The sequence below is a fragment of the Aedes aegypti genome, chromosome 2, assembly GCF_002204515.2.
Source record: "Aedes aegypti strain LVP_AGWG chromosome 2, AaegL5.0 Primary Assembly, whole genome shotgun sequence".
In the NCBI taxonomy this organism is placed as follows: Eukaryota; Metazoa; Arthropoda; class Insecta; order Diptera; family Culicidae; genus Aedes; species Aedes aegypti.
The window spans coordinates 438,673,916-438,700,874 of NC_035108.1; the positions used below are offsets into that span (position 1 = coordinate 438,673,916).

Genomic DNA, 26,959 nt, shown 5'->3' on the forward strand with positions numbered 1-26,959 from the left:
CGTTTGGGTTTAGTAATAATAAAACTTCTCTTTTCATATAATTTATTGACGAATACATAAACAATGCACTTAACAGATTCATTGAAAAGAAAACTCAATAGATTTTCATGTTGAAATCAGCCATTGCATCTTCCAGAACTGAGCTCAAAGCAACCAAGAGTTTCTTGGAATCTGGAAATAATTTCAAATAATCTAAATTAGATTTCATTTACACCTATGCTAGTATCACTTACCACTTATTAATAATGTTCTACGAGCATCACTCAATTATCAAACATAAAGATCTAGTGGTTTGATCAAAACGACTTATGAATTGCCCGAAATGAAGTAAACTATTTATAACTGTTTTTCACCCATTTATGGGTTCACAAAGAGTTTTCAACAATGGGTGTTTTTTCACTCTTTTTGAGTTTTTAAATTCCCCCATTTTTTGACAGATCGGGACGCTATTCAACAATGGGTATTTTTTCACCCATTAAAGGGTATTCGCAAACCACCGTGTACGCAGTGCCAAACTGGGCACCCTATCCGAAGCCGCATCTGTCAAAACTCAAAATCTTCGTCGAAGATTCTTCGATCCGTTCCGAACTCAAACTCGCTTTGTCATTTTACGATCGCAGGGCAAGTCGGTGTAAACAATTTTAATTCGCTTGTGAAATTTGCGGAAAATATCAGTGTTTTACTGAAAAATATATTGTTAAATCGTAGTTCAATTGAATAAAGAACTCATCATGGATATGGACTACTCAAATGACTGGAGAAAAGCTCACCACAGCACCGGTGTAAGTAGAAATGTTCCTCCGTTCGCTTTGCTATTAGGTTAGGAATCAATTGATGTTTTTGCATCTCACTGTTACTCGAAATTCCCTTCCCTTCCAGACCACCATTATGGCCGTGGAATTCGATGGTGGAGTGGTCATCGGGGCCGATTCTCGTACCAGCACGGGAACCTACGTGGCCAATCGTGTGACGGATAAGTTGACCAAACTGACAGACAAGATTTACTGTTGCCGTTCCGGATCGGCCGCTGATACCCAAGCTATTGCGGATATTGTGGCCTATTCCCTGAACTATCATGAGTAAGTTGAGAATATAATGATACTAATGGAAGAAATGATGTAGGAAATATCGATATTTTTAGGAATCAAACCGGTGAGGAACCACTTGTGGCCGACGCCGCCTGCGAGTTCCGCCAGTACTGCTACAACTATCGTGACTCGTTGATGGCCGGAATCATCGTCGCCGGATTCGACAACAAGAACGGAGGCCAGGTCTATTCGGTCCCGGTGGGAGGAATGCAGATCCGGCAGAGTGTCACCATCGGCGGTTCGGGCAGTTCGTACATTTACGGATTCGTGAAGGAACATTACCGCGAGGGAATGCCCAAGGATGAATGCGTCGAATTTGTCAAGAAGGCCGTTTTCCACGCGATGTACCACGACGGAAGCTCCGGTGGAGTTTGCCGTATCGGAATCATCACCAAGGATGGAGTCGAGCGGCAGGTGCACTTCGCTCCACGCGATTACGAAAATGCCGCCGCGGCTCAAGCTGGACCTTCGGTGGCTGTCGTGGCTTGAAGTGTAGATACGATAAGGTCTTCGGAATGAATAAATTTTTGATTCGGTATAAATAGAAGTTTTATAAGGATTTTGGGAAAAGCTATGAGCAGTATATTTTAGTTGAAGGAACGTTAAGTCATGATTGATGAACCTATAGATATTTACAGGATGAGTTTAATCTAATGTTAAGCACTTATTTTCGTTTCTTTCCTCCTTTGCTTCGTTCTCCGTCGGATTTCTGAGCTTTCAGTTTATCAACGTAGACGCTGTGGCCCGTCTGCTTGAGATGGTTGAATAGCTTATTCTTTGAGTTGAATTTCTCGTTGCAAGTGACGCACTTATGATCCACATCAGCACTCGACTCGGCACTTTCAGCGGTCAGTTCGATTGGTTTAGCTGTATCCGTTTCCGGTTTTGGTACATCTTTTGTAACAGATTCTTTAGCAGCAACTCCGTTCTTAACTTTACTTTGTCCAACCTCCTTGCCTTTGGCTTTCCCCTTTTTAGGCTTCTTAGAATCCGCCCAATCGTCGTCACTTTCAGCTTTTGAAGCACCTGGCAGGAGAATATCAACATGCTCTTCTTCATCTTCGGAAGGCTGCAATTTTTTGACTGGCTTTTTCTTGTTTTTACTTTTTTTAGATTTTGCCTTAACTATCGCTTCCTCCTCTTCTTCATCTTCTACTCCACTGGCCTCATCTTGAGGAGGCTCATCCTTTTCAGTTGATGGTTCTTCGTTGCTTTTTGCAGCAGCTTGTTCATCCTTACGCATTTGTTCTCGGAGCAGATCCACATTCTGCTTATGCTTCTTAGAGGACTCATGATTCTCATAAGATTTTTTATTGTTGAACATTTTATCACAAGCCACACAGTAGAGATCATCCACGTAGAAGGTTTCCTCTCCGTCTTCGTTTTGGCTGATGATCAAACCATTCATAGCGTCTCCCATGGCTTGCACCAGCTCTTCCTCGTCATCCGAAGACTCTTCTGATGCAGCTGCATACGATTCTTCCAGTTTCCTAAAATGAGTCGAATTCAGTATAGGGTAAATAAAAACTACACTTTAATACGATGCATATTGTGACTAAATATGAGCTCTGTTGCTTTTCAAAAACTCCCCTGCCGAAGTGAATCAAAAGTGCCACGAATAGGCAAATGACACCCTACCTACAAAGCACGGTGTTTTAATTTGTCGTAAGTCGTGCCCTTTTTGAATAGTGATTAAGCGATGTACACGGAGAAGAATAATTAGTAAAAACAACCAAAGCTCGATTTATTTTAACCAAAATTTAAGCACAGACAAACAGATGTCACACTCTCATCATAGTCCATCGACCACCGTTTAAAGCGAAGTATGCACTTCAACAGAAAAGTAATCGCCTATCTCGATGCGTGGTAAATTTCTTGCAAGATATGCTTAAGAAAGGCATTTTTTTATCGCAGTTGAAAAGAAATGTCAATTCAAATGGAGCTAACTGTAGAAAATTTCTTAACCATTTCTTAAGCAGAAATTTTTACAGCATACTTAGCTTAACGGTCGATTTAAATACATAATAGTTGGCCAATCGACCACCCACAGCGCGCTAAACTTCTCAAATCAAGAATGTTTCTAGTCAAAAATACTACAACTCTGGTTAAATCAACAGAAGAAATTTTCTTGTGTAGTGATGTTGACTATGTTTTGGTAGAGTTAACAGATTAATGTAGTCGATTGAAATCGTTGGTGCAGTTCTTAATTTTACCATGGATTCAGTAGTTTCTACAATAAAATTCATTTCAGTGTATGATTTTGATCCAAATTTGTTCTAAGTGTTACGTCTGTTTGTATGTGATTACAATATACAAAATATTCATGAATTATATGTTTTGACGCATCAGGCCTTAGCCTGTCACTGTGACACACGCAAAGGAAAAATTAAAAAAACATGCTGCTTTCTGGTAAATGTTTTGAAATCAAACTATAAGGTACCGCGGGGCAAATGGGTAAATTGGATAAGTAAAAATAATTAGTATATTTAACTGAATCTATATGAATTAATGTTTTAAACTCATGCGTAAACCTTTGAGGCCATTGAGAACATTACGATAGGCAAGAGATTTCTGAGATTTTTCAGTCATTATTGCATAATAGAGCGAAAGATTGTTAACCTGTCAACTATCACTTCGTAACAAGTTAACTAAATTAGAACACCGTAAATTTTCTAATCACGTGGGTCAAGTGAAAAGTTTATCATTAAATAATGATTTTATGTTTTCTCTTTAGGTAGGTATAAGTATACAAGGTTCGCAATTATCATAGAACAACAGATCGTGCTGATAATTCAAGAAACACTATACTCAAAGAGTTAAAAGCTATTCGTGATCAAACGTCAACATCCCACCGCAAGATCGCTAGTGTTTGGAGGTGATTTTAACCTACAAATTGCAAAATCATCACCTCCAAGTTAGTTCTAATACCCTCCGTTATATGAATTATGGTGGCGCGTCGATCGTCGCAAGTTTCTCGTTAAACAGTCAATTATCATGACCATATAATGGAACTTTACTGGGTTCAATTCCCAGTCGGTCCAGGATCTTTTCGTAATGGAACTTTCCTTGACTTCCCTGAGCATAGAGTATAATCGTACCTGCCACACGATATACGAATGCGAAAATGGCAACTAAGTCAAAGAAAGCTCTCAGTTAATAACTGTGGAAGTGTTCATTGGAACACTACGTTGAGTAGCCGGCTCTGTCCCAATGAGGACGTAATGCCAAGAAGATGAAGAAGAGTTTTATAAAAGTTATTCAAGTGAATCTTCACCACGCAAAGGGTGCATCGACAGTGCTTAGCAGAAGATTCACTAAGGAAAGAATAGACATTTCAGGGGCCCCCACAAATCTCGACAAACATATAGGGTAGATGTATTAATCTTCGCCATGCTTTAGTTTTCGCCCCCTTCATACAAATTTGCAGGGGCAGGGGCGAAAATAAGTGCAAATTTCTTGGGTGGCGAAGATTAGTTCTTTACCCTATATGGGTGAACTTTTACGAATAATTATAATCAATGCAAGCAATCAATAATATTTGGAATTACACCATATGAAAGATAAAAGTTGTTCCATAAATCCGGAATAATGGGTGAAATGTATGCAAATAAACTTATATGAAATTACTAAAACAACATATTAGAACATCAAGAATGGGATTCTGTTCACCTCGCGAGAAAAAAAATATGATTAAGAAAGATTAAAAAACGATTTGGATAAACACGTAGAGTGACATTCTTTTGCTTAAATTCCTTTCAATGTTCTAACGTGGATTCTGCTACTATAATAAATGCTCTCTCAAAGAAGTTAAGGACTAGGTTTGAATGCAATTTATTCATTATGTATTATATTCATACGACAGTGTTGCTGCTCGTAATATTTTTTCAAAAATTTAGAGATAATTCCGAAGACTTCATCAGGAGTTCGTGAGTTATTATTGCAAGTAGAATTCCTCTAATTTTTTTTAGATGTCTCATGAAATTAACCCTCTAATACCCAACCCCGCCTTTAGACGGGGTGCACTTTGGAATTTTGTGTATATTTTCGTAGCTCGGAAATCAAAATGATTTTATTTTTGGCTTATACCTTGACTCATAACACGCATATAAGAAAAGTTTTTTATGACTTTTGAAACTTTTTTGTATTTTTAGAAATTGTTAGAAAAATTGCATTCTTATATAACCTACAAATGCCTGGGCTTCATTTAACGTGTAATATAAAAAATCGTACCTTTTATATTTTTCTACGATTAACCTATCACAAACGAAGAGCCTGGTGGTATTAAAATCATTTCAAACCTGTTTTTCCGTTAGTTACACGGAAAATAAAATACGCTCCGAAAAAAAAAATAAAAATTTAATATTTTTCATAATACCGTAACAATTAAAATTTTTATTATTGCCAAAAATCAACAACTAGAAAAGGCTTCAAGAAAAAATGAAAAAAGCTAGGAATGTTCAAAAATAAAAATTATAAAAATCAAAAACCAAAATTTAAAAATTTGCGAATAAAAATAAATAAATGCCCAAAACGTGTCTAGAACGATTTTAGATAACAAAAAATAATACTTAAATCGAAAATAAAAATTTGGGTATTAGAGGATTAACCTGAATTTTTCCAAGGATAACCAAAAAAATACCTTAGAGATTCCATCAGGAATTCCTTCAAAGATTCTTTTATTTATTTTTCAAATCTAATTATCCAAGATTTTATCCGAAGATTCATCCATCGATTTTCTAAGTTTATCCTACAAGGTTTCCGTTGAGAACACCTTCAAAAAATTTTTGGGAGATCTCATTGAGTAACAACTAGAGAATTTAGTTGAAGGATTAGTGAAAAGATAGCTGAAGGAACCTCTAGTATAGTATTTGGAAAAAAAGATGTAATCTGGGAGAACTGGTAGTCAAACCTCCATGTAGGAGTTCCTGGACAAGATTTCTTGATGTTTTTCTTCAGCGATCCTGTAGAATTTTTTTCTATGGATCCTGTAGAATTTTTCATCATGATTTATTGCAATCAGAACAATCAAGACTTTGAAGACCATTTTGGTTAAAATGGACACTTTAGAGACCTTCCATTAAATATAGGAACTTAAAAAATCAAACAGAGACCAAGTCTCTAGAAAAAGACCTGCTTCCAGCCCAACACCAATTTCTTCTACTCAAAACTGATAAGTAAATCTGTATTTTAAACAATTTAAATAATAAAACATGAATAGAATAAGCTAAATTCGAATAAAGGTACCTACAAGAAGGTAATGGATCAGTGCACGAATTCATTATTTGACGTTTGAGCGGTGCCGTGTTATTTACGTGACCATGGAAACGAGTGAATTCGGCACCGCTCAAACGTCAAATTGATGAACTCGTGCATCGATCCATAGCCAAATGGATTTTTGTTGTTTACGAATAAACTCAAAAAAAAAAAAGATTTTGACCTAAACATATGAAATCTACAAAAATACATAAAATATTAAAGAAAACATTAGTAACATTATTTCAAATTTAAAATTGGTAAACATTCATAAGAGATCTAAAGCATTTTTTGAACGTTATAAAATAGTTCGACTTCTGATAATGTAAACCTTACAAAGAACATTAAAAATATCTAGTCTTTTTTTAGGTATCAACATGACTTTTTGGGAAAAGGGCCCCCACTAGACAATGGCCCCTGGGCCCCCACATTCGTAAATCCGGCTCTGCGCCATCAAAAATATGGAGCAGCACCAATATTAATTAACGAGGCGAATACCTCTTGAACTACATTTCGTCCAATAATATTGACATATGTAATAGAGGTAACTCGCCGACATTTATTAATGCAATTCGACAAGAGTTTCTTTATCTTACGATCTGTAGTGATTTGTTGTCTGAAAAGATTGTGAACTGGCATGTTTCTGATGAAGAATCATTGTCAGATCACAAGCACATCAGGTTTGATTATAAAGTCGGATTACTTTTATCAGAAAAGTATGGGAATCCTAGGAAAACTAACTGGGATCTTATTGGTTTCACTTAATGAATGACTTTCCATACAAAAGTGAGTTAATCAAAATGCATTCACAGCTAAAATCTACTTCTGATGTGATTATTGACAAAACGATCACATCGTATCACGCCAGCTGTCCTATCAAACATAGGATGTCCAATAGGGATGTTCCTTGGTGGAATGATAGGCTGGCAGAATTGAGGAAGAAATCTAGACGATTGTTCAATAGAACAAAGACTACTTCAGACTGGGTCACATATAAACAGGCCTTAACAGAATACAACTGAGAGTTGAGGCAAGCCAAACGAAAGGATTGGAGACGGGTATACGAAGACATCGATAACGCTCCTACAGCTGCAAGGCTTCATAAAGTTCTTTCAAAAGACCACTCAAACGATCTTAGCAACCTCAAAATAGAAGATGGCAGTTTTACTGTTGATTCTTCTGAAATATTGGAAGTTATGATGAGAACTCATTTTCCTGGATCGATCCCGTACTCGGCTGAAGCACAGGAACTGAATAGCGCAAAGTATGAATGGTCATTAGATGCCTATCAGAAAGCTTGTGAAATCTTTACACCATCAAGGAACGAATCGTTTAAGTTCTTTTCAACCTTTCAAATCTGCAGGAAAAGATGACATTTTTCCAGCGTTATTATAACAGGGTAAAACTGTGCTCTGTTCACTTTTAGCGGAAATATATAAAGCCAGTATAACACTGAGTTACATACCTAGTGTATGGAGAAAGGTTCGAGTTATCTTTATTCTAAATTCCGGTAACAGGGATAGAACGACTCCTAAAGCCTTTAGGCTCATAAGTCTTTCCTCCGTTTTATTAAAGACAATGGAAAAAGTAGTCGATGACTACATAAAGTCAACGAGTTTAGCCAGATTACCTCTTAGTAAATTTCAATTTACATATCAAGCAGGTAAATCTACAATAACGGCGTTACAATCGTTAGTTAATAGAATCGAGAAATCATTTCAAGCCAAGGAAATAGCTGTAGTGGCTTTTCTTGATATTGAAGGCGCATTCGATAATGCATCTCCCTTCCATACTTTCGGCAATGGAATTAAGGGGCTTTGATAGATGCATTGTTGATTGGATAATGAAAATGCTAAAAGATCGAGTAATTTGTGCTCATCTGGGAGGTGCGCAACTATCTATAAAGACGATAAAGGGTTGTCCTCAAGGAGGAGTACTATCACCCTTATTGTGGTCATTTGTAGTAGACGACCTTCTTAAAAAGCTAACAAAGTTTTGAGGTTAATGGATATGCAGACGATGTGGTTATTGTTATTCGTGAAAAATATGAATACAATACCAATCGGTTACAAGCTGCACTAAACATGACTCTCAAGTCAGGCCTGAATGTAAATCCTTCTAAGATTAATATTGTTCCTTTCACCAGAAGGAAAAAAAACTCTAACACAGCCTTCTCTGGATGGAGTCCAGGTTCGGTTTTCGGATGAAGTTAAACACCTCGGTGTTACTTTGGACAAATAGGCTCTACAGTAAAGAAAAAAAAAATGAATCTTCTAAAAATTTTGTTCAGCTTGTCACGTTTTCCATGGTTCCCCCTTAGAGCGTGACATTATTTGTGCATGAACCCTAATTTGAAAGTGTCTTTCATCATCAAAGCCAGCTATAAAAAAAAAACAGTTTAGATCTTATGGAAAAATAGCCTCTTCCTTAAAATGGAATTCAGATTTATGAACATCAGCGACGTTTTATACTATTTCCTAGATAATATCTAGGGAAATCAGGGCTCCCTCTTGAAAAAAAAAAAACAATTATGAACAACAACGAGAACATAGGTACCTGAATTGTGCACACAAAAAGAAACCTGACAGGAACCACGACATGAGAGTTAGATTTCTAAGTCGAAAAGAAATTTTTTTCAAGATATTTATAAGACATTTTTGGAATTTCTCGTGACATTACAAGTATTACTGTTCGTTTTACTGTAGATTTCTTTCACAGTTCCAATCCAAAGATCAGTAGTTTTGTTTTGACATTTTTCGCGAACTTTCTAGGAAATTTTTCTAAGAAATTAGTTTTAAATACCTTCAACAATTTAATCTGTAATTTTTCGCAGATTTTGCCAAGGTGATTGCATCATAAATCCCTCCAAAGATTGTTTAAAAAAAATCGTTTAGGTCTCCAAAAAAATTTGGGGTGGGTAATGTCTATTACATTACCGCGGGGTTGACGTAGAACTACGTAGATTAGATGTTTGATAGCTCGGGTGCTTCGATCGTGATAATCGATAGAATCGGTCCAGTGCTTTGGTCTGTAGCAATATCCATTGCATGAGCATTTAGGCTCTGTACATTGATACTCATCAATATGCAGGCTTGGCCGCTATGATCCAGTATTTCACGCAGTTCGTCTCAAAGCGTCACTAATCGATGATTGCCTAAGCGCTGCAGCTCATTCCTCAAGTCAACCCTCTTGGTAGAATTGCTGCCTTTGGCGTGATTGAACTTAAAAAGTAAGAGGTTGTTTCCGAGATACGACCGCCAAAGTGACGTTGGATAACATTAGCATCTTCTATTTCCTGGCTTGAGACCGTCACGAACTTATGAAAGATTTCTGAGAGAACAGCACCAATTTTCAACCCAACACTAACTTTCGACCGATTTTCGATACGGTTTTGGCCTACTTTGTATGAAAATCCGAAAATTGGCACAGAATTCTTGTAGGTCGAAAATAAGTGCTCTTCTAATCAATTTTCACACTATTTGTTGCATGCCATTGTTGACCTATTATGAACATTTTGTGTTATTATTTGGTTGGTTCGATTAACTCTTCAACCGGTCGATGGAAGAAGAAGCATGAGCGATAACTTTTGCTCAACAAACAAATATTCCGCTTGAAGGTCCACGCATGATCCACTAAGATTGATTGCTTAAGTGGGTTCCGAAGCCTTTCGATACTCGTCGTATCCGTGGCGAACGTGCTGAAATTGCATTGAAGCACAATTTCAAACAACTGCCCTTTTCAGGGCCACAATTGATTCAATAATTTATTTAGTTATCAATTATAGTTTCGGATGATTAGTTTTCAACGGAGATAAATGGCAAACAAAGTTTAACATAGGTTCCCGTCGTTCGGGTCGGGCGGCGGTAGCAGTCTTTTCTGTGTGCGTATTTCCATTCGTTCGACAATGTCTTACCAAATCGAAACGTCAACAAAGCGGTTGCTTATTAGTTTTAGCTCTGTGTTCGACGAGTTGATACTGATCGCTCTAGTATCATTTAGGTAGCGACGGCGACAACGGCATTATGCGATCATCTCTAAATGCGAAACAAACCGGGAGGAATTCTTCATTCAAGTGCCGTTCGCCATTTATCCGACTCATGCACACACTGTCGAGGATCGCCCCGCGCGCGCACAATGGGAAATTTATTTCCCATTTATGGTTGCGTGCAAATGACTGACCAAAATCTGAATCAATCACATTCAATCATCAGTAATGTCGCTCTTCACGGTGGAAAATTCTCACAACTCTTTTAAAATGAAATTGTCGTCCTGAAAAGGACGGTTGATGGTAGTCACCGTCGATCAAATTGGGTTTTCATTCCATTGTTAGACAGAATCACACCAAAAGATCACCGAAAACGATTAAATTAAAATGCGGTCGGTAATTTTGTGCTCTCTTGTCCATCCTTGTATTCGATGGTTTGCTCACTCCTCCGACGGTAATTATCAAGGTTTCTGGACGCATTCTCCACGAATTCGATGGGCTAGCTGGATGCCAAGGGCCATGATGAGCGATTACACGGAACCCGCAGCTTTTAGCTTGGGAATAAACAGCAGCGGCAGCGACGAACGTGTAAATTTTATTCCGATATGAGTCCTTCTCCGATTGCTGGTCAACGATTGACTGATGCGCGCGTGAAGTCGAGTTTGGTTGGCTTCGACTGAACACAAGATAATAAAGAGAAGTAAGAAGAAGACCGAAAGGGGCGTTTCCCTTTGAATGACGAAAGTGGCTAAGATATCGCGCAATGATGTCTGTGTCAGGAATACACAAGAAAAATGTGCTTTTCTATGAAAAATAAGACATGCTTCGATATTTCCCAATTTTTCAATAGTTTAGTCATGATAATCAATAGTTTTCATTGTTGGAGTAGATTCGAAAGATTTCCAATCGATTGGTGCAAGAAACTTGAAAATCTATCCGGGCGTTAGTAAGTTATTAACAGTCAAAATCTAACAACTTTTCGTGACGCGAGCGATTTTTCGTTTTTCGAAATTGTACCCCAGTATGTTGCCGTAAGACGTTATCCAACGTCAAAAAATTGGAAGAGTTTGTCAAAAATAGTCCTTGCAGTGAAATAACCCGCGACAAACCAACATATACCAATTGCTGATCCTGGCTTTTGTCATAGTCGTACACGACCTCGGGGAAAGTTCCACCTTGCGACTTATGAACAGTAAAAGCACAGGCGCTAACCATCGGGAACTGAATGCGTTTGCATTTGATTATGCCGCACAGTTTGAAAGTAAAATAAAAATTCTCTATACAGGAGTGAAATTGGAGTTTCAAAACCAAGAGCCTTACGTTGGCATGAAATATTTTGAACTCTTATAACTGTTTTCTGGTTTAACGAAATTCATTGAATGGCACCTCAATTGAAAGACAAGACATCAAAGGGTCATGTCGTTTACTTACTGAATCCCACATACCTGTCTAAATAGTTTAATAACTGTTTTAGAAGAGAACGTTGATTTCAAGCAAATCTATAAATAGGGGTGGCTAGAGAAAATTTGACGTCATTTGCTTTCCATTCTCCGCTTGGATCGCATCTCAGCAGGCAACAGATCGTCTTGCTCTGACCGGACGTGCTTTTCAGGCACAGACATCGATAGCGAAGGACTTCCCCGTTTGTCTTGCTTCGCTCAAATCAAACTGTCGAGCGAGCGAGAGAAGATGCCGTCCGAAGCCAAAGTCATCACCGCTGCCGCCGCCAAGAAGAAGAAGAAGAAGAGGAAGCAGTCCACAGGAAAATTTGCGGTCGAACTGTGAACACGGTCGGGCAAGTCATTCTGGCTTTGTGCTTCACCGCTTGTTTGCGTTCACCCAGCCATCGTCATCGCCGCCATCATCAGATTTCAACTTAAGGCCGCACGGGACGTCATCATAATCACCCTATCCATTTCAAGAAGCAAATCTCAAGAACCACTCCATATATCGATGCGAAAATGTATCACTATGATTCTATATATGTAGTGCACAACCCGATAAATTTTCAGCTTCATCGGTTCATTAAAACTCGAGATTTGCTTCCACAAAGTTTTGATGATGATTGTTAGAGTGAGACGAAAGATAGGGAAAATAACACGGTCTCCCGTGTCCCCTTAAGCCCGGTGATCCACTACCTGTTATTGTTGTGCGTCATCCACGCCACGAATCTTTCGGTTCGTCGTATAAGCAAATAACTTGCTCAAATTTATACATTTGAGTTGAGAATTCCCCGTTTGACCATGGCAATCAACTGATAACATCCCGCAGTGTTATTTATCTGTAAGAGCATCAAAGCTAACAAAGCCATCGGCCATCAAATTGGTGGAAAAGAGTTAAGAGAGAAATATTTCCGACTTTATATATGACTTCTTATATTCCTAAATCAATTTCACAGCTTCATACAAAATTTCATTTGTCATGAATCATTTATGACTAAACATTTTGAGACTGTAATCGCGGACGCTGCTGCAGTGCCGTCGGGGTGAGTGCTCAACATTCCACAACAATTGTAAAATAGAGTGGCATTTCCAACAGCGTCTTTGATGTTCCATATTTTGTGGGAACACTTTGATTAGCAAAATTATCACATGTAACAAAATTGCGACATTTTAAGAATGCATTTGAATAGACATTCTCATTGAACAATTGAACTTTGGCACCCATGGATCAGAAATTTACCGTCATAATAAAGAAAACTATTGAATATCATGCGTGATTTCAATTTATTGTAAGCTATTAAAATAATGTTGATATTTTTACTGTCCATACGAACGCGCATGTGAATTTTCCAAGATATGTAAATCCCTAACCAAGACATCAACTTCATGTACCTTATCCTAGATTGGTCAATCAGAAGAAGGCGAAGAATACGAAAGGGAGGAGCATCGTCTGCAATTCAAATTATGTAAAAGATACTATCTTTGACAGATTCGGTTCATTTAAGGGCCGAATGACCTTCGGATTAAAATCCCTCTGTAACAACAACAGGATTCGGTTCATTTCATTTACACTTTCGAGCTAGTAAGAACTTCTCGTGATAATATAGCTAGTAATATTTCTTAATGTGCTTACCAAAAACTTGCTATAATCTCTTAGTTCATTTCGTAGCATCATACAATATCTGATTTATCACGAATAATCGACAATACGACAATTTGAGGATGTTCCAAGAACGCTGCTGCAGTGCCGTCGGGATGCAATAACAGCATAATGCTCATCTTGTACATCCCTTGCCAAGAAATCAATTTCATATAGCCTATTTCTCAGATTAACGCAATAGACAACATGTAGAAAAATCAATTCAGATCAATAGTTGCTCATTACAATTGGTCAAGAAACAATTTATTGATTTTAATGTCGCAATTTTAATACATTTTCCAATTTCCGTACTCGAGAATTTTGGAAGCGGGGGCCGTGATGCTCTGGATGGAATGTCCTCTATGACTGGTCCTGGCTGGAAATATTCGTGGGGAGAAACTCGACCCTTTACTGCAGGAATTTCATTAACAACTCTTTGGTAAAGCAGAAATTTTCCGAGGAAAATTCTGATAAAAGTGAACTTTTTCAAAACAACTCTTATTGATTGGAATATTGATCAACAGCTCTTTGTTAAGTAAAATCATCCTTAATAACTCTTTGCTTCATCGCCAAACCAAACCATTTCATTGAATTCATCATGTACAAGAATATGAATGGTAAGGAGAGGCAGATGGTGTATATTTCGCTGGCGTTACTTTCCAACAGGTCGCCGGTTCGCACTGACTACTAATCCGTCCACTGAATGATTTTCAGTTGTTGCTTTCGCTTCGTTGATCTCTGGTTCCGTTCGCTACTCGCACACTGCTGTGGCTTTCACGCGCTCTTCTTTGCTGCTCCGCTGCTTGATCCGTTCATTATGCCGTTCGATTTGTGAATGAGCTGGGAGCAGAACAACCAGTGGTTTTATTTGCTCGAGCTCCGTTCACCGATGGCGAGTGGTGGGGTTCTCGCTTGGTTGTTTCGTCACTCCGTTTGTTACTCGCACGCGATTGGTTATTGCTTTCGCGCTATTTTCGTTGATGGTGTAATTCTTCGCTGAGAAAAAAAAGGCAACTCTATTGATTTTTCATGCAAAATGACCGACTTTGATAAACTATATCTCAGTTATTTATGGACCGATTTGAATGAAATTTTCACAGAATATCAGACATAACTTAAATTTTAACATATGTTTTTGAGTGATTTTTCCAATCACACGTTGAAAAGCAGTTACGGTTTGACTAAAGTGAATATTTTGACGATTTTTTATGATTGACATAACTAAACATATTGAAGGAATAGCTTCATGGTATCTTCAGCAAAGTTGTAGACTTTGACGAGAAGAATAAGTTTGCTGAAGACAGTTTTTGTGTAAGGCTATGAAATTTTAAGATAAAAAGTTTTGAATTTTTCGTCGAAAATTACAGTTTAGTCAAACCGTTATTACTTATAAACTTGTGATTGGAAAAATTATTCAAAAATATATGTTAAAATTCAAGTTACATCTGATGTTCTGTGAAAGTTTCATTCGAAAATATTTCCATAATAACTGAGATCTAACTTACCAAAGTTGGTCATTTTGTATGGAAAATCGAAAAAGTTGCAAATGCATGCGAATAAGTTGGGGCCTTCCTTAGCCGAGTGGTTAGTGTCCGCGGCTACAAAGCAAAGCCATGCTGAAGGTGTCTTGGTTCGATTCCCGGTCGGTCCAGGATCTTTTCGGAATGGAAATTTTCTTGACTTCCCTTGGCATAGAGTATAATCGTACCTGTCACACGATATACGAATGCAAAAATGGAAACTTTGGCAAAGAAAGCTCTCAGTTAATAACTGTGGAAGTGTCATAAGAACACTAAGCTGAGAAGCAGGCTCTGTTCCAGTGAGGACGTTATGCCAAGAAGAAGAAGATGTGAATAAGTTCTCTGTTTATTCAACAAACCAGCTGAATAATTCATGGGTGCACAACAGAAACAGGGTAGCGGATCACAGGGATTTAGTTGAAATCTGGAAACGTAGCTCAATCTTGAAATCTTGAGCGATTTCACAAACCAGATTCTGGATTAACAGCTCAGCAAGCTTCTAGCAGCGAGGTACTTCTCGCTAAGCAAGTTCGGAGGAGCTCTTACCAGCTCGAAAGCGGAAATGGAATGATACTGAATCCAACGACGGCAGCATGTTTTATAACCTTGGAATAGCAGATGATGCTCCTCCCTTTTGTGCTCTTCGCTTTCTGAACGACCAATCTGGGAAATGGGTATGTGCCAATAATGTGTTGGGCTTGGAATTACTTGAAAATTGCGGAGAATACTATTACGTGAGAAATTGGTCGAACATGAATTGTTGGAATGATTGGCATTCCCTAAATATTCAATACGAGCTATTGATAATTAATAGTTTTCTTTATTATGACGGTAAATTTCTGATCCATGGGTGCCAAAATTATTACAATTGTTCAATGAGAATGTCTTTTCAAAAGCATTCTAAATATGTCGCAATTTTGTCACATGGGATAATTGTCCTAATCAAAGTTTCCCATAAAATATGGAACATAAAAGGCGCTGTTGGAAAAGCCACTCTATTTTGCAATCGTTGTGAAATGTTGAGCACTCACCCCGACGGCACTGCAGCAGCGTCCGCGAGTACAATCTCAAATGGTTGAGTCATAAATTATTCGTGACAAATGAAATTTTGTATAAAGCTGTGAAATTGATTTAGGAATATTAGAAGTTATAAATAAAATCGGAAATATTTCTCTTTTAACTCTTTTCCACAAATTTGATGGCTCTGAAAAGAACCGATGGCTTTGTTAGCTTCGATGTTGTTACGGATAACTAACACTGCTCGGACCAGCAAAACTCAGGGGGCTTCTGGTATTTGCTCCTAACGGGATTGCTTCTTGACCACCAATGATGATTTCATCACGAGTCGAAATTTTGAAGCGCGGGTCAACAGCTTCTCGGCCGATGAAATTTGCGGCGGCGATGACGATGGCTGGGTGAACGCAAACAAGCGGTGAACCACAAAGCGAGAATGACTCGCCCGACCGTGTTCACAGTTCGACCGCAATTTCTCCTGTGGACTGCTTCCTCTTCTTCTTCTAGGCGGCGGCAGCGGTGATGGCTTTAGCTTCGGACGGCATCTTCTCTCGCTCGCTCGACAGTTTGATTTGAGCGAAGCAAGACAAACGGGAGCGTCCTTCGCTATCGATGTCTGTGCCTGAAAAGCACGTCCGGTCAGAGCAAGCCGATCTGTCGCCTGCTGAGATGCGAGCCAATCGGAGAGTGAAAAGCAAATGACGTCAAATTTTCTCTAGCCACCCCTATTTATAGATTTGCTTGAAATCAACGTTCTCTTTTAAAACAGTTATTAAACTATTTAGACAGGTATGTGGGATTCAGTAAGTAAACGACATGAAGCTTTGATGTCTTGGCTTTCGATTGAGGTGCTAATCAAGAAATTTCGTTAAGCCAGTGCAAAGTTATTAACGTTTAAAATATTTCATGCCAACGTAACGCTCCTGGTTTTGAAATTCCAATTTCACTCCTGTATAGAGAAGAAAGACGTACTTCTACGTCAAAAATATTCTACCTATTGATTTCCCTAGGACTTCCTCCAACATTCCCGTTTAGAGCAACTCCAAGAATTTTTTTAAACAATTACTCAACGAAGTCTTTAAAGATTTTCTCCAGTCATTTATACATGTCTCCAAATTTTAAAGATTGTTTTGGAGAAAAATGTTAAAAATAAGGAATTTCGAAAGCAATCCCTAAAGTAACCTTTGATGAAACTTGCATGAGTTCTAAGTATGCCTTGATGAATTTCTACAAGGATATTAGAAAGAACTCCTATATTTTTTTTATAAAATTCTTCCTAGAACTTTCTTGATAAATTGCTGATCTGAATAATATCTGAATAATGTCCTACAAAACGTTTTGCAGAAATTCATGATGAAATTCGGACAGAGTCCCTGAAAAAAGTATCTATGAATGATCGGAGCAATAACTGTAATAGTCAATTAACTGGTCTGGAACCTTGAATTAAGTTTTGAAGAATCCATGGAGATTTGGAAATATTATCTGTAAACTTTGTAGAGCAGAGTTCAACAGCAATAATATTTTGATATTATATGCTGGAGAAATGCCGTGAGAAAGTTATGGGAGAACCTAATGAGGAATCTCAGGTCAAATTTATCGAGCAATTCTTGGAAAAGTTCATAACATATTTCATCGAATAATGCCTGAAGGATTTTCATAAGTAATCGTGGATGATTTTAGAAAATGAATCCTTATGAAAATGTCTAGAATAAATGAAAAAATCGGCGTAAGAATTATGGTTGAGTTTCATGGAAATTTTTTCATACACTCTGGAATAAAACTTTGTGGTAGACCTCCTGTAGGAACTTCTATAAGATAACCGCAGGAGAATTCGGTGAAAGAATCAGTGGAAAAATATCTGAAGGAAATCTTGGGATAATCACTACTTTGTTTGGCTACTGTAGAGTGAATTTCAGATTTTTTCCCAACCCTGATCACTAGGATTTGTTTCTGAGTTCTCTGTGAAAATTACTGCAACTCTGAGATGAACCTTTTTGGAAGCATTGGAGTGCTCTAGGATCTTCTGTACCAAATTTTGAAGAAATTCTACTAATCATTAATTGAAAAATCGCTGGTAGCATGCCTCGAAGTGTTGCTGAAGATATCAATGGAAAAATTATTAGAACTTCTAAAGCATTCCTCGAGATCTGAGAAAAATATTAAATGTCATTAAAACTTGTGGAATAGTCGCATAATAGTTTTTTAAATTTTCTCTGGAGTCTCTAGAATTTTACACAAGGATTAAATAAGTGATTTTAGCGACCAAGTTTAGTATTTTTGTATTATAGACGAAACAAATTATAAAAAATAGGAATGTTCTCAATTATGCTTCATATGGTGTTGAACGACACTATATTGGAACTGTACTTTCCCTTACTAATTTTTGTCAATCTCAAGTTCTGCTTCCTTGTCTAAACATGTTTTAAATCGTTAAAAGGACTAAACATGTAAACTAGCGTTTTGATAGCGGCGCAGCTGAAAATTTCCTGATTGAAAAAAAAAATTATGTAAAACATAATGACATATTCTACCATGAACAGTCATGAACCATTGCTTCAAAATGATTTCTCTGAGTGTAGCCGAAATTCCCTGATAATTCCAGGTTTTTATAGGTAGTAGATATCCTGTTAGACCCTTGGGCACCATAGTGCGGCTCGAGGGCCGCACTTGATTTCTATATCTCCTAAATCTGATAAGTTCATCAAATTTGTTTTTCGGGAAGCTGTTGTATTCCTAAAGTTATAATGAACATTAAACTAAATTATTACGAAATCTATTCACTATTAACAAAAATGGTTGCAAAAAAAGCAGGGATGATGATCATTGGTTTAGATGCTATTTTAAAATCGACAAACACTATGGCAAAGTAACATCTTACTATCCTAATCCTTACCTCAACTGCTCCTCATAAGCCTCATTGAACACATTCGACGAATTCCGCTGCTGCTCCTCAATCTCCTTCTGCTTCCGCCTGATCTGCTCCAGCCGGTTCTGCTGCGACTTAATCCTGTTCTGCTCGGCTCGTTCCTCCAGCAACTTCTTATAAGCCTGCACCCGCTTATCTCGCTTCTTTACAAACATCACCAGCGAACGAATTTCCTCATTTCGTTCCTTCCTGGCCTTCTGCTGGACCTTCTTGTTTTCCTTCTCGATCGCTTTTAGGATCCTCCGGTCGCGGATTTCGCTTATATTGTGCGGGTTCAGCCACGCATAGCTCTTCTTCGTGCAATATCCCTCCCAATAGGCGTAGAAAAGTCGAACTTCCGTCTCGTAGTCGCTCTTCGAATTGCCAAACTTTGGAATATCCTCAAAATCCTCCTCGTTCTCCAGGAACTCAATCTCCTCCGAGGCTATCGTATGGAACACCTCTCCATACACGGCGTAGAATCCTCCCTCATCATCCCCGAAGCCCTTGTAGCAGGAAGTCGTGAAATACTGGAACAGATCCAACGAGTTGTCCTCATAGTTGGTATGTCCGCCGCGCAGAATCTGCTCCCGATGATTATCGTACCAGGCCCGTTCCTGCATATCGGACAGCACATCGTACGCCGCCTGGACCAGCAGAAACTGCTGGTTCGCTTCCTCCGGATTGTCCAGGTTCTTGTCCGGGTGCCATCGGAGGGCCAACTTGCGGTACGCTTTCTTGATCTCATCGTCGTTGGCGCTTCGCTCCACACCCAGCACTTCGTAGTGACACTTCATTGCTTCTGCGGTCGGTTAGCAACTTTCCAAAAATGGCCCGCGAAACACGCGAAAGTTGCGGGGAGAAATTTACTACCGAAAACCGATGTATTTTCCGCGAGATGCACTTACGAGAAGAAACTGCGAATGCGAACGTGGGTTTGTTTTGTTTATTTTGACAGATTTTGCATTCTTCCTTTCTTCTTATGGAAGTGTTGCCAAATTAACTAAAAAAAGACGTTTTCGAAATCATGCGATGTTTTCAAATGTAAAATTTACTCTTTTTCAAATATGGAAATTTAATTTAATTTTGATATTTATTTTCATAGAATAATCGACATTAGACTCTTGTATACATAAAAACATTTTATTAAATACTATATCAACAATAGACTGGCCCAGCTCAGTATGGGAGAAAAATAAAGTTTTATGATTCCACGGGACACCCCCCAGGATTATTTCTTGGGGTAAGAGGAAGCCTTTCTGAAAAATTCAGCTCATTTGGTCGTTCCATGAGCTGGCGCATTTGAATTGAAGTTAATATGGGACTTTCAGCTCAAACATATGAGCAACAGCACATCATCTACTGTTTGGTTCAGGAAAATTGATGATCGCGTTCAATTGAACACAGAATGTCAAAAACACTACTTGATGTAGGGGAAGTGGTGGTAAAATGAACAGGGGTGGTAAAATGAGCACCGTGCCTTTTACCGAGAAAAATCAAATTGCAATGGGTTTTTATCATGCACGGACGTTTTAGAGCATAAATCGGTGTGTTCGGGTTGATACGGAGATCAATTGAAGTGAAAATATCAACGAAAACTTAGAATTTAGAAAATCACGTTTGAAAATTAGAACTGACGTAACTTTTCGCTCGGAGGTCTTGAGGTTCTTCAGTAAGGTGAATATTGTTATGATATGATGTCAATTATGATATTTTTAAATTGCTTTTCAGATGGGTTACAATCCTTAATAGATATAACTTCGGATATGCAACGAAAATTTTCAAAAATATTTGGTTTGCTCATGTTTTTTGCATGATGTTCATTTTACCACCAACAGCTGTTCATTTTAGCCACATAGTGCAGGTAAAATGAACATTTGCATCGTTTTTTGCTAGCGATAAAAATATGTGAAAATTTTGCTTTTTTAGTCTGAATTCGTGCCGCTGCTTTAGATAGCATCCCTACCTTTGATGTTGTGTGATAGAACTATAGAAATTCCTCGTTTTTCTATTAGAAACAAGATGATATCCTTAAGGTGTTCATTTTACCACCCCTTCCCCTAATAACGAAGAATATTGTAGAAGATTGTACCATGATCAAAATTAATAAAGTTGGTGTTTTAACCATCTGAAGTATATCATGTAATACTGCTTGTATTTCTTCAACATAGCTTGTAGGTTGCCACCAATGTGATGGATTTTACTAAGGTGGCGCAGATGATTGATGCGTGCCACTAGTCCTCTCTTTCATTCTCCCGCTGTTCTTATGCAGCGCAAATAGTGACGTCACTATTTGCTCTGCATAAGAACAGCGGGAGAATGAAAGAGAGAACTAGTGGCACGCATCAATGATCTGCGCCACCTTAGTAAAATCCATCACATTGGGTAGCCACCTGGGAGGGAGGCACCGATACTACACACAAAATATAGAACAACATTTGTTTGAACTGCAAGATAACTCCAGCTTGCCAACAACAATCAAGGCAGGCTTGGAGAAAACTGCTAGTAAATAGGCCTATAGCATCGCTGGCAAACCGTCTGAAGCGAAACGAAACAATGCTAACAAACTTGCATCTAGTCACCTACTATTCACAGAAGAGAGGATCGATGGGGGCCTTCCTTAGCCGAGTGGTTAGAGTCCGCCGCTACAAAGCACAGCCATGCTGAAGGTGTATGTATCATGTATCATCATACCTGCCACACGATATACGAATGCGAAAATGGCAACTTTGACCAAGAAAGCTCTCACCCAACTAACATTTAGTGCAAATGTAATCATTCTCTAGGCCCTATTTATACGGCTTTATGCTGAGTAAAGGCGCTGTACATACGAAGGAAAGCTTCTATGCGATCCTTTTACGCTTTTATCAACAAATCTGGCGAATCTACTCAGCTACTTTTAAGCTGTGTTGGCAGCTCTTATTCATACCGATCATTGCTCTATCTCGACAGTTATACGACAAGTAGCTGTGTAACATCTTCGGAAGGCGCTTTCTCAACCATTTCGCAACTGTTGAATAATTATTATACAGCTTCGCTGTATTATCGATTAAGTAATTTTTTCAAGCTGTTTCACAGCTTCCGGAATTCATATCATGAGGGTTCATTCACAAATTTCATAACGCTAAAAATGACCATTTTTGACACGCACCCACCCCCTCGTAACGCATTTTGTATGAATATTTTTTGAATTTTGTATGAGCTGTAACATTTAAAGGACACCCACCTGTTGGGATTCTAGTGTCGCACCCGTAGGTATAATAAACGGGCATCGTCGGTGGTAATATTTAGAGGTATGCTATACTTAGTGGATGTATGAATTGTAGATACCTGGATGTAATAAAAGGAACAGCAGTTGCTAGTTGAGTTATCAGTCAGTAGCTGTCTGCAGAGGAATGGACTAGCTTATTTTCTTTGTGCTCAATAAGCTATGGATATATAAGGTAAAGATGTAGAGTCGAACGAAAACGGACTTGAAATATGCCTTAAAATATGTTCATTATAATTGGGTTGTTTAGTGATGAAAAATTCAGTTTTTTTTGTGGCTTAATCGAAAGATCACATTTTTCTAGGTGTAACACGATTTTATTGCGCTTTAATATCTTAATTTTGATATAGTAAATAATTAAAACAGATTTCAATCCGTCGACTCAATGACATTTCAGCTTACATAATGACAGTTCATCCCGAAGTAAACCCAAGTAACCATGGAGCATTATATAATTGCATATATGATGCAGCTGCATTGCCGTAAGGCTACCATTAAAGTAGTTTAAAAGTGGAAAAGGGCACTTTTACAGTTAAATTAATGCAAAAAGGACGATAAAGCAATGAAGCAACTTATAAAGTAATATTAATGCAGCGGTACAATTTATAAAGTGATGTTAGTACATTGATACATTTGTAATGTAGGGTTAATGCTTTATTGCTTGACAGCTCTTGAAATTTGTTGAATAAAAGCAATGTTGCATCAATGGTGTTGATATGCAGTAGAATACGTGCAATCTTATAATGCTTGTTTTTACTTGGGAAATTAGTCAAGCGGGTGCGATTTCCATACTAAATTCAAACGTGTTAAAAAAAAATTCAGGGCACGGAAAATTATGAAGCTTCAGTTTTTAACGTAGAATCAGAATATGTAAAAACAAGATACCCCTAAACAAGCCAATCAACAGAGAATGAAGCGATCATCGCTCACAAGACCAAACCCGAAGACGGGTTTTATTTATTTATCATTAAAATAAATAATTCAGCATAATAGATTTAAAGGATGCTTACTTTCAAGTTCTTTAGGGCCCATTCACAAATTTCATAACGCTTTAAGGGGTGGGTGGGTGTCCAGCCGTTGTTACGGCTCATACAAAATTTGTAAAGTATCAATACAAAAAGCGTCACGTGGGGGTGGGTGGGTGTCCAAAATTGCCAATTTAAGCATTATGAAATATATGAACAAGCCCTTAGAAGAGAGCTCTAGAAATTATACAGCATTCAGGACACCGAAAGTTATTTTTCTCTCCCTGTTTCATTCGCTCCTTCTATTGTTGTCAGAGAGCGAAGAGCAAAACAACCCAAAAACCGAACCTTTGTGCGTTACCTCAAATTTGAGTATGGTGCAAAGTACTGGAAGTTGAGTTGTTTGATCTGCTGGTTGAGTGAATAGAACTTAGGTATTTTTTCGCATGACTGCAAATGAAAACAATTTCTACCCCATCAACCCAAAATTAGGTTAACGCACGAACGCCCCGAGTTGAGTGGAACGAACTCACTTTTGAGTACTTCATTTTCTCCGTGTATGTACTTGCCATAAATTCTTTTGTTTTTTTCGTGTGTTGGTGCTGTCTCGCTCTCTCTCACAGGCAACTTGAAATCAGAGCATTCAATAAAAGTCAAACGTTTTATAGCATGCATGAGCTTTATTTTTTTCTTTTGACTTTTACTGTGCGCTATAGAGCGCTGCATATGACGAGCCTAACCTCACTTATTTGACAGCTGCTGGTCCTGTTGTTTACGTTTCGGACTTAGTCGTTTTTTCCATCATTTTTTCATTTTCGCATTTCTATCACCAGCATACTGATGGTGACGATTTTCCACGGTAAGAAGATAGAATAATACGATCCGTGGGTATCTGCAGTGGATTTGACCTCTCCTCGCAGCAAACTTTCACGAAATTAAGAATGATTCGAAAAAAGTACTAAGTCCAAACTGTAAACAACAGGACCAGTACCTGTCAAAATTGATGCGTGACGTCACAGTGCAGTGGAGTATATGTTGGTGCTGTCTCGCTCTCTCTCTCACGGGCGAATCGAAAATAGGGCGTACAGTAAAAATCGAACGTTTTATAGCATGCATAGGTTCATACACTGAAATGAATTTTATTGTAGAAACAACTGAATCCATGGTAAAATTAAGAACTGCACCAACGATTTTCAACCGACTACATTAATCTGTTAACTCTACCATAACATAGTCAACAAGAAAATATATTCTGTTTATTTAACCACAGTTGTAGTATTTATGACTAGAAACATTCTAGATTTGACAAGTTTGGCATTGTACTTTTCACCATACTGTGTTGTACGGTGGGTGTCACGGATTGAAATACAATGCTTTGTAGTCGCGGCTACTATGGACATAGTCACATTTACTACACGACTCAGTGATTTTTACCAGATTATAGTAAACTTAACAGATTTTTGTAGTCGGTTGAAAATCGTTGGTGCAGTTCTTAATTCTACCATGGATTCGGTAGATTATACAACAAAATTTGTTTGCGTGTAGGCTCATGAGCAGTCTCATGAATAAGGCTGTGGGGTTTAACCTTGAGCCTCATGAGCTTATGTATGCTATAAAAAGTTTGACTTTTACTGTGCGCTCTGTTTTGAAGTTGCCCATAAGAGAGAGCGAGACAGCACCAACACACGGCGCACAGTAAAAGTCATGAAAACAAAAGAATTTATGGCACGTACAGAGGCTCATGTATTCATAATATGAATGATAAAATTACACTGTTCGATAAAAAAAGTCGATATGAATGCACAGAGACCGTCTTTATCTGCAAATCTTATTACAACTCTTCATATTGTATTTAAAGTTGAAAACATTATATGGCACATGAATTCCCCTGTCCTGAATATAAAACACTGTGTCGGTTTATTGATTAGATTAGATTTTTAAATAAAAAAATGCAAAAAGTTCAAGTATATTTTAAAAATGACCTGGGGCAGACACGAACATTCTGAAAACGCCATTATTTTTGTTTATTTTTATACTTTCAAGCCCGGGGTGTCCGGTCTCTGTGCATTCATATCGACTTTTTTTGTCGAACAGTGTTATAGCGACAGAAACCCTTGAAGATCCCTTTCGACTGTTGAACCACCTCTTCCGTTTAGCCAGAACCGGATTAACTATCTCAGTCCAAAAAAGTCGTTTTTGTAGGCGCCAGGGTAAATATTTGGAATACCTCTTAAAAGAAAACGGGCTTACTATCCATGAATCCAAACTGGAGCCCATACTGAATTATCCACGACCCAAATCTATCAGAGATGTGAGAAGGCTCATGGGTTTGATTAGGTTTTACCAAAAATCAAGATCGGCCTTCTGCTATGTAAAAATTTGGCCAATAAGAAAAGGCGGATCTAACTGGATCATGTTATGACTGGCGGGAAGAGCACACGTGATAAAGACAAACAATCTCTGACTGCGTGTTAATTCCCAATATCAGTCTTCGATCGATAGAACCGTTCGGGTGATTGCCATCAGTATATGAGGACATTGAAGCCTTCTGGATTTTGCCTGTGTTGGTAGCAAAGTAAGTAAGTAATTAAGTAAGTAAAAATACAGGACGCTTCGATGCTTACTTACTGACTCTACAATGGGTTGCTCCATTTTCACCACCTAATCAAAATTTCAATCTTGTCGCTCCCTTACGACGCCTATCCACCTATTAATTTCATCATTTGCAAAAATCTTCTATAGACTCCGTTTACCTTTGAGTCGCATTCCCGCTATAGCAATAACAAAATAATGTAAAACAATCACGGTCGATACCTTCTCCTATGTTTGTTAACAATTACAGCCACATTACCAAGCCGATAACAGATTTGTTAAAAAAATCGAAGCGATTTAATTTTATGAGTTTGAAATATTTGAAGAACAGCATCGCTCTCTGAAATAATTTTTTTAGTAGAAACTACTGAATCCATGGTAAAATTAAGAACTGCACCAACGATTTTCAACCGACTACACTAATCTGTTAACTCTACCAGAACATAGTCAACATCACCACACAAGAAAATACTTTCGGTTTAATTAGCCACAGTTGCAGCATTTATGACTAGAAACATTCTTGATTTGACAAGTTTGGCATTGTACTTTTGACCACACTATGTTATAAGGTGAGTGTCACGGATTGAAATACAATGCTATGTAGTCGAGACTACTATGGACATGGTCACTTTTACTGCACTGGTCAGTGATTTTTACTAGATTATAGTAAACTTAACAGATTTTTGTAGTCGGTTGAAAATCGTTGGTGCAGTTCTTAATTCTACCATGGATTCAGTAGATTATACTACAAATTTTTTTTTGCGTGCATCCTAGTGGCAGTTTATTTGGGTCAAGAAGACATCCTTGATTGAATGAGCAACTTTGCTGAAGTTATCGTTCTACATAATCATAGAATCTTGAGATATAAAACTTCATAACTAATTCATAGGCTCTATAGAATAACGTTCTCTGAGCTAGCGTCATCATGCGGAAAAATTCCCAACTAACTAATTTGTAATATGGTGGCCCTTTTCTTGCTGTCTTATCTTCACCGAAGAAAGTGTAGTTTTGTATAAAACTGTTTCTTAAATATAAGCGTCCAGAGTTATGTTTTGGACCTTTTTTTCGCGATTTAAACTCGTATGAACGTTCCAACGTGAAAATAAATTCGCATATTGGTTCACTAACGTAAAAGTTAAAGCTCTTCAAAGTATTCTGGGGTCATGTTGACCCCAGAACACATACGAAGGGTTAAAAGATGAAACTTAAGCCGACAACCAAATGAACTTCTTTTTATCTTTCCACATCGGTCGGTCACATGGCACTTGACGGTAGCGTAGGTCATTTT

The 26,959-nt window shown here is 38.0% G+C and overlaps 2 protein-coding genes across 2 annotated transcripts; one reads left to right on the forward strand and one right to left on the reverse strand.

Annotated features, from left to right (window-relative positions):
• The first annotated feature begins 559 nt into the window (after window positions 1–559).
• On the forward strand, window positions 560–1,658 carry LOC5567996 (proteasome subunit beta type-6). The gene is made up of 3 exons (XM_001657773.2): window positions 560–782; window positions 880–1,079; window positions 1,142–1,658. The coding sequence occupies exons 1-3, from the start codon at window positions 732–734 to the stop codon at window positions 1,575–1,577; spliced, it is 687 nt and encodes a 228-aa protein (XP_001657823.1). The 5' UTR covers window positions 560–731; the 3' UTR covers window positions 1,578–1,658.
• Window positions 1,631–19,795, reverse strand: LOC5567995 (dnaJ homolog subfamily C member 21). Its single transcript, XM_001657772.2, has 2 exons — window positions 18,835–19,795; window positions 1,631–2,578 (listed from the first exon to the last, which is right to left on the reverse strand). The coding sequence occupies exons 1-2, from the start codon at window positions 19,641–19,643 to the stop codon at window positions 1,753–1,755; spliced, it is 1,635 nt and encodes a 544-aa protein (XP_001657822.1). The 5' UTR covers window positions 19,644–19,795; the 3' UTR covers window positions 1,631–1,752.
• Between the last annotated feature and the right edge of the window lie 7,164 nt (window positions 19,796–26,959).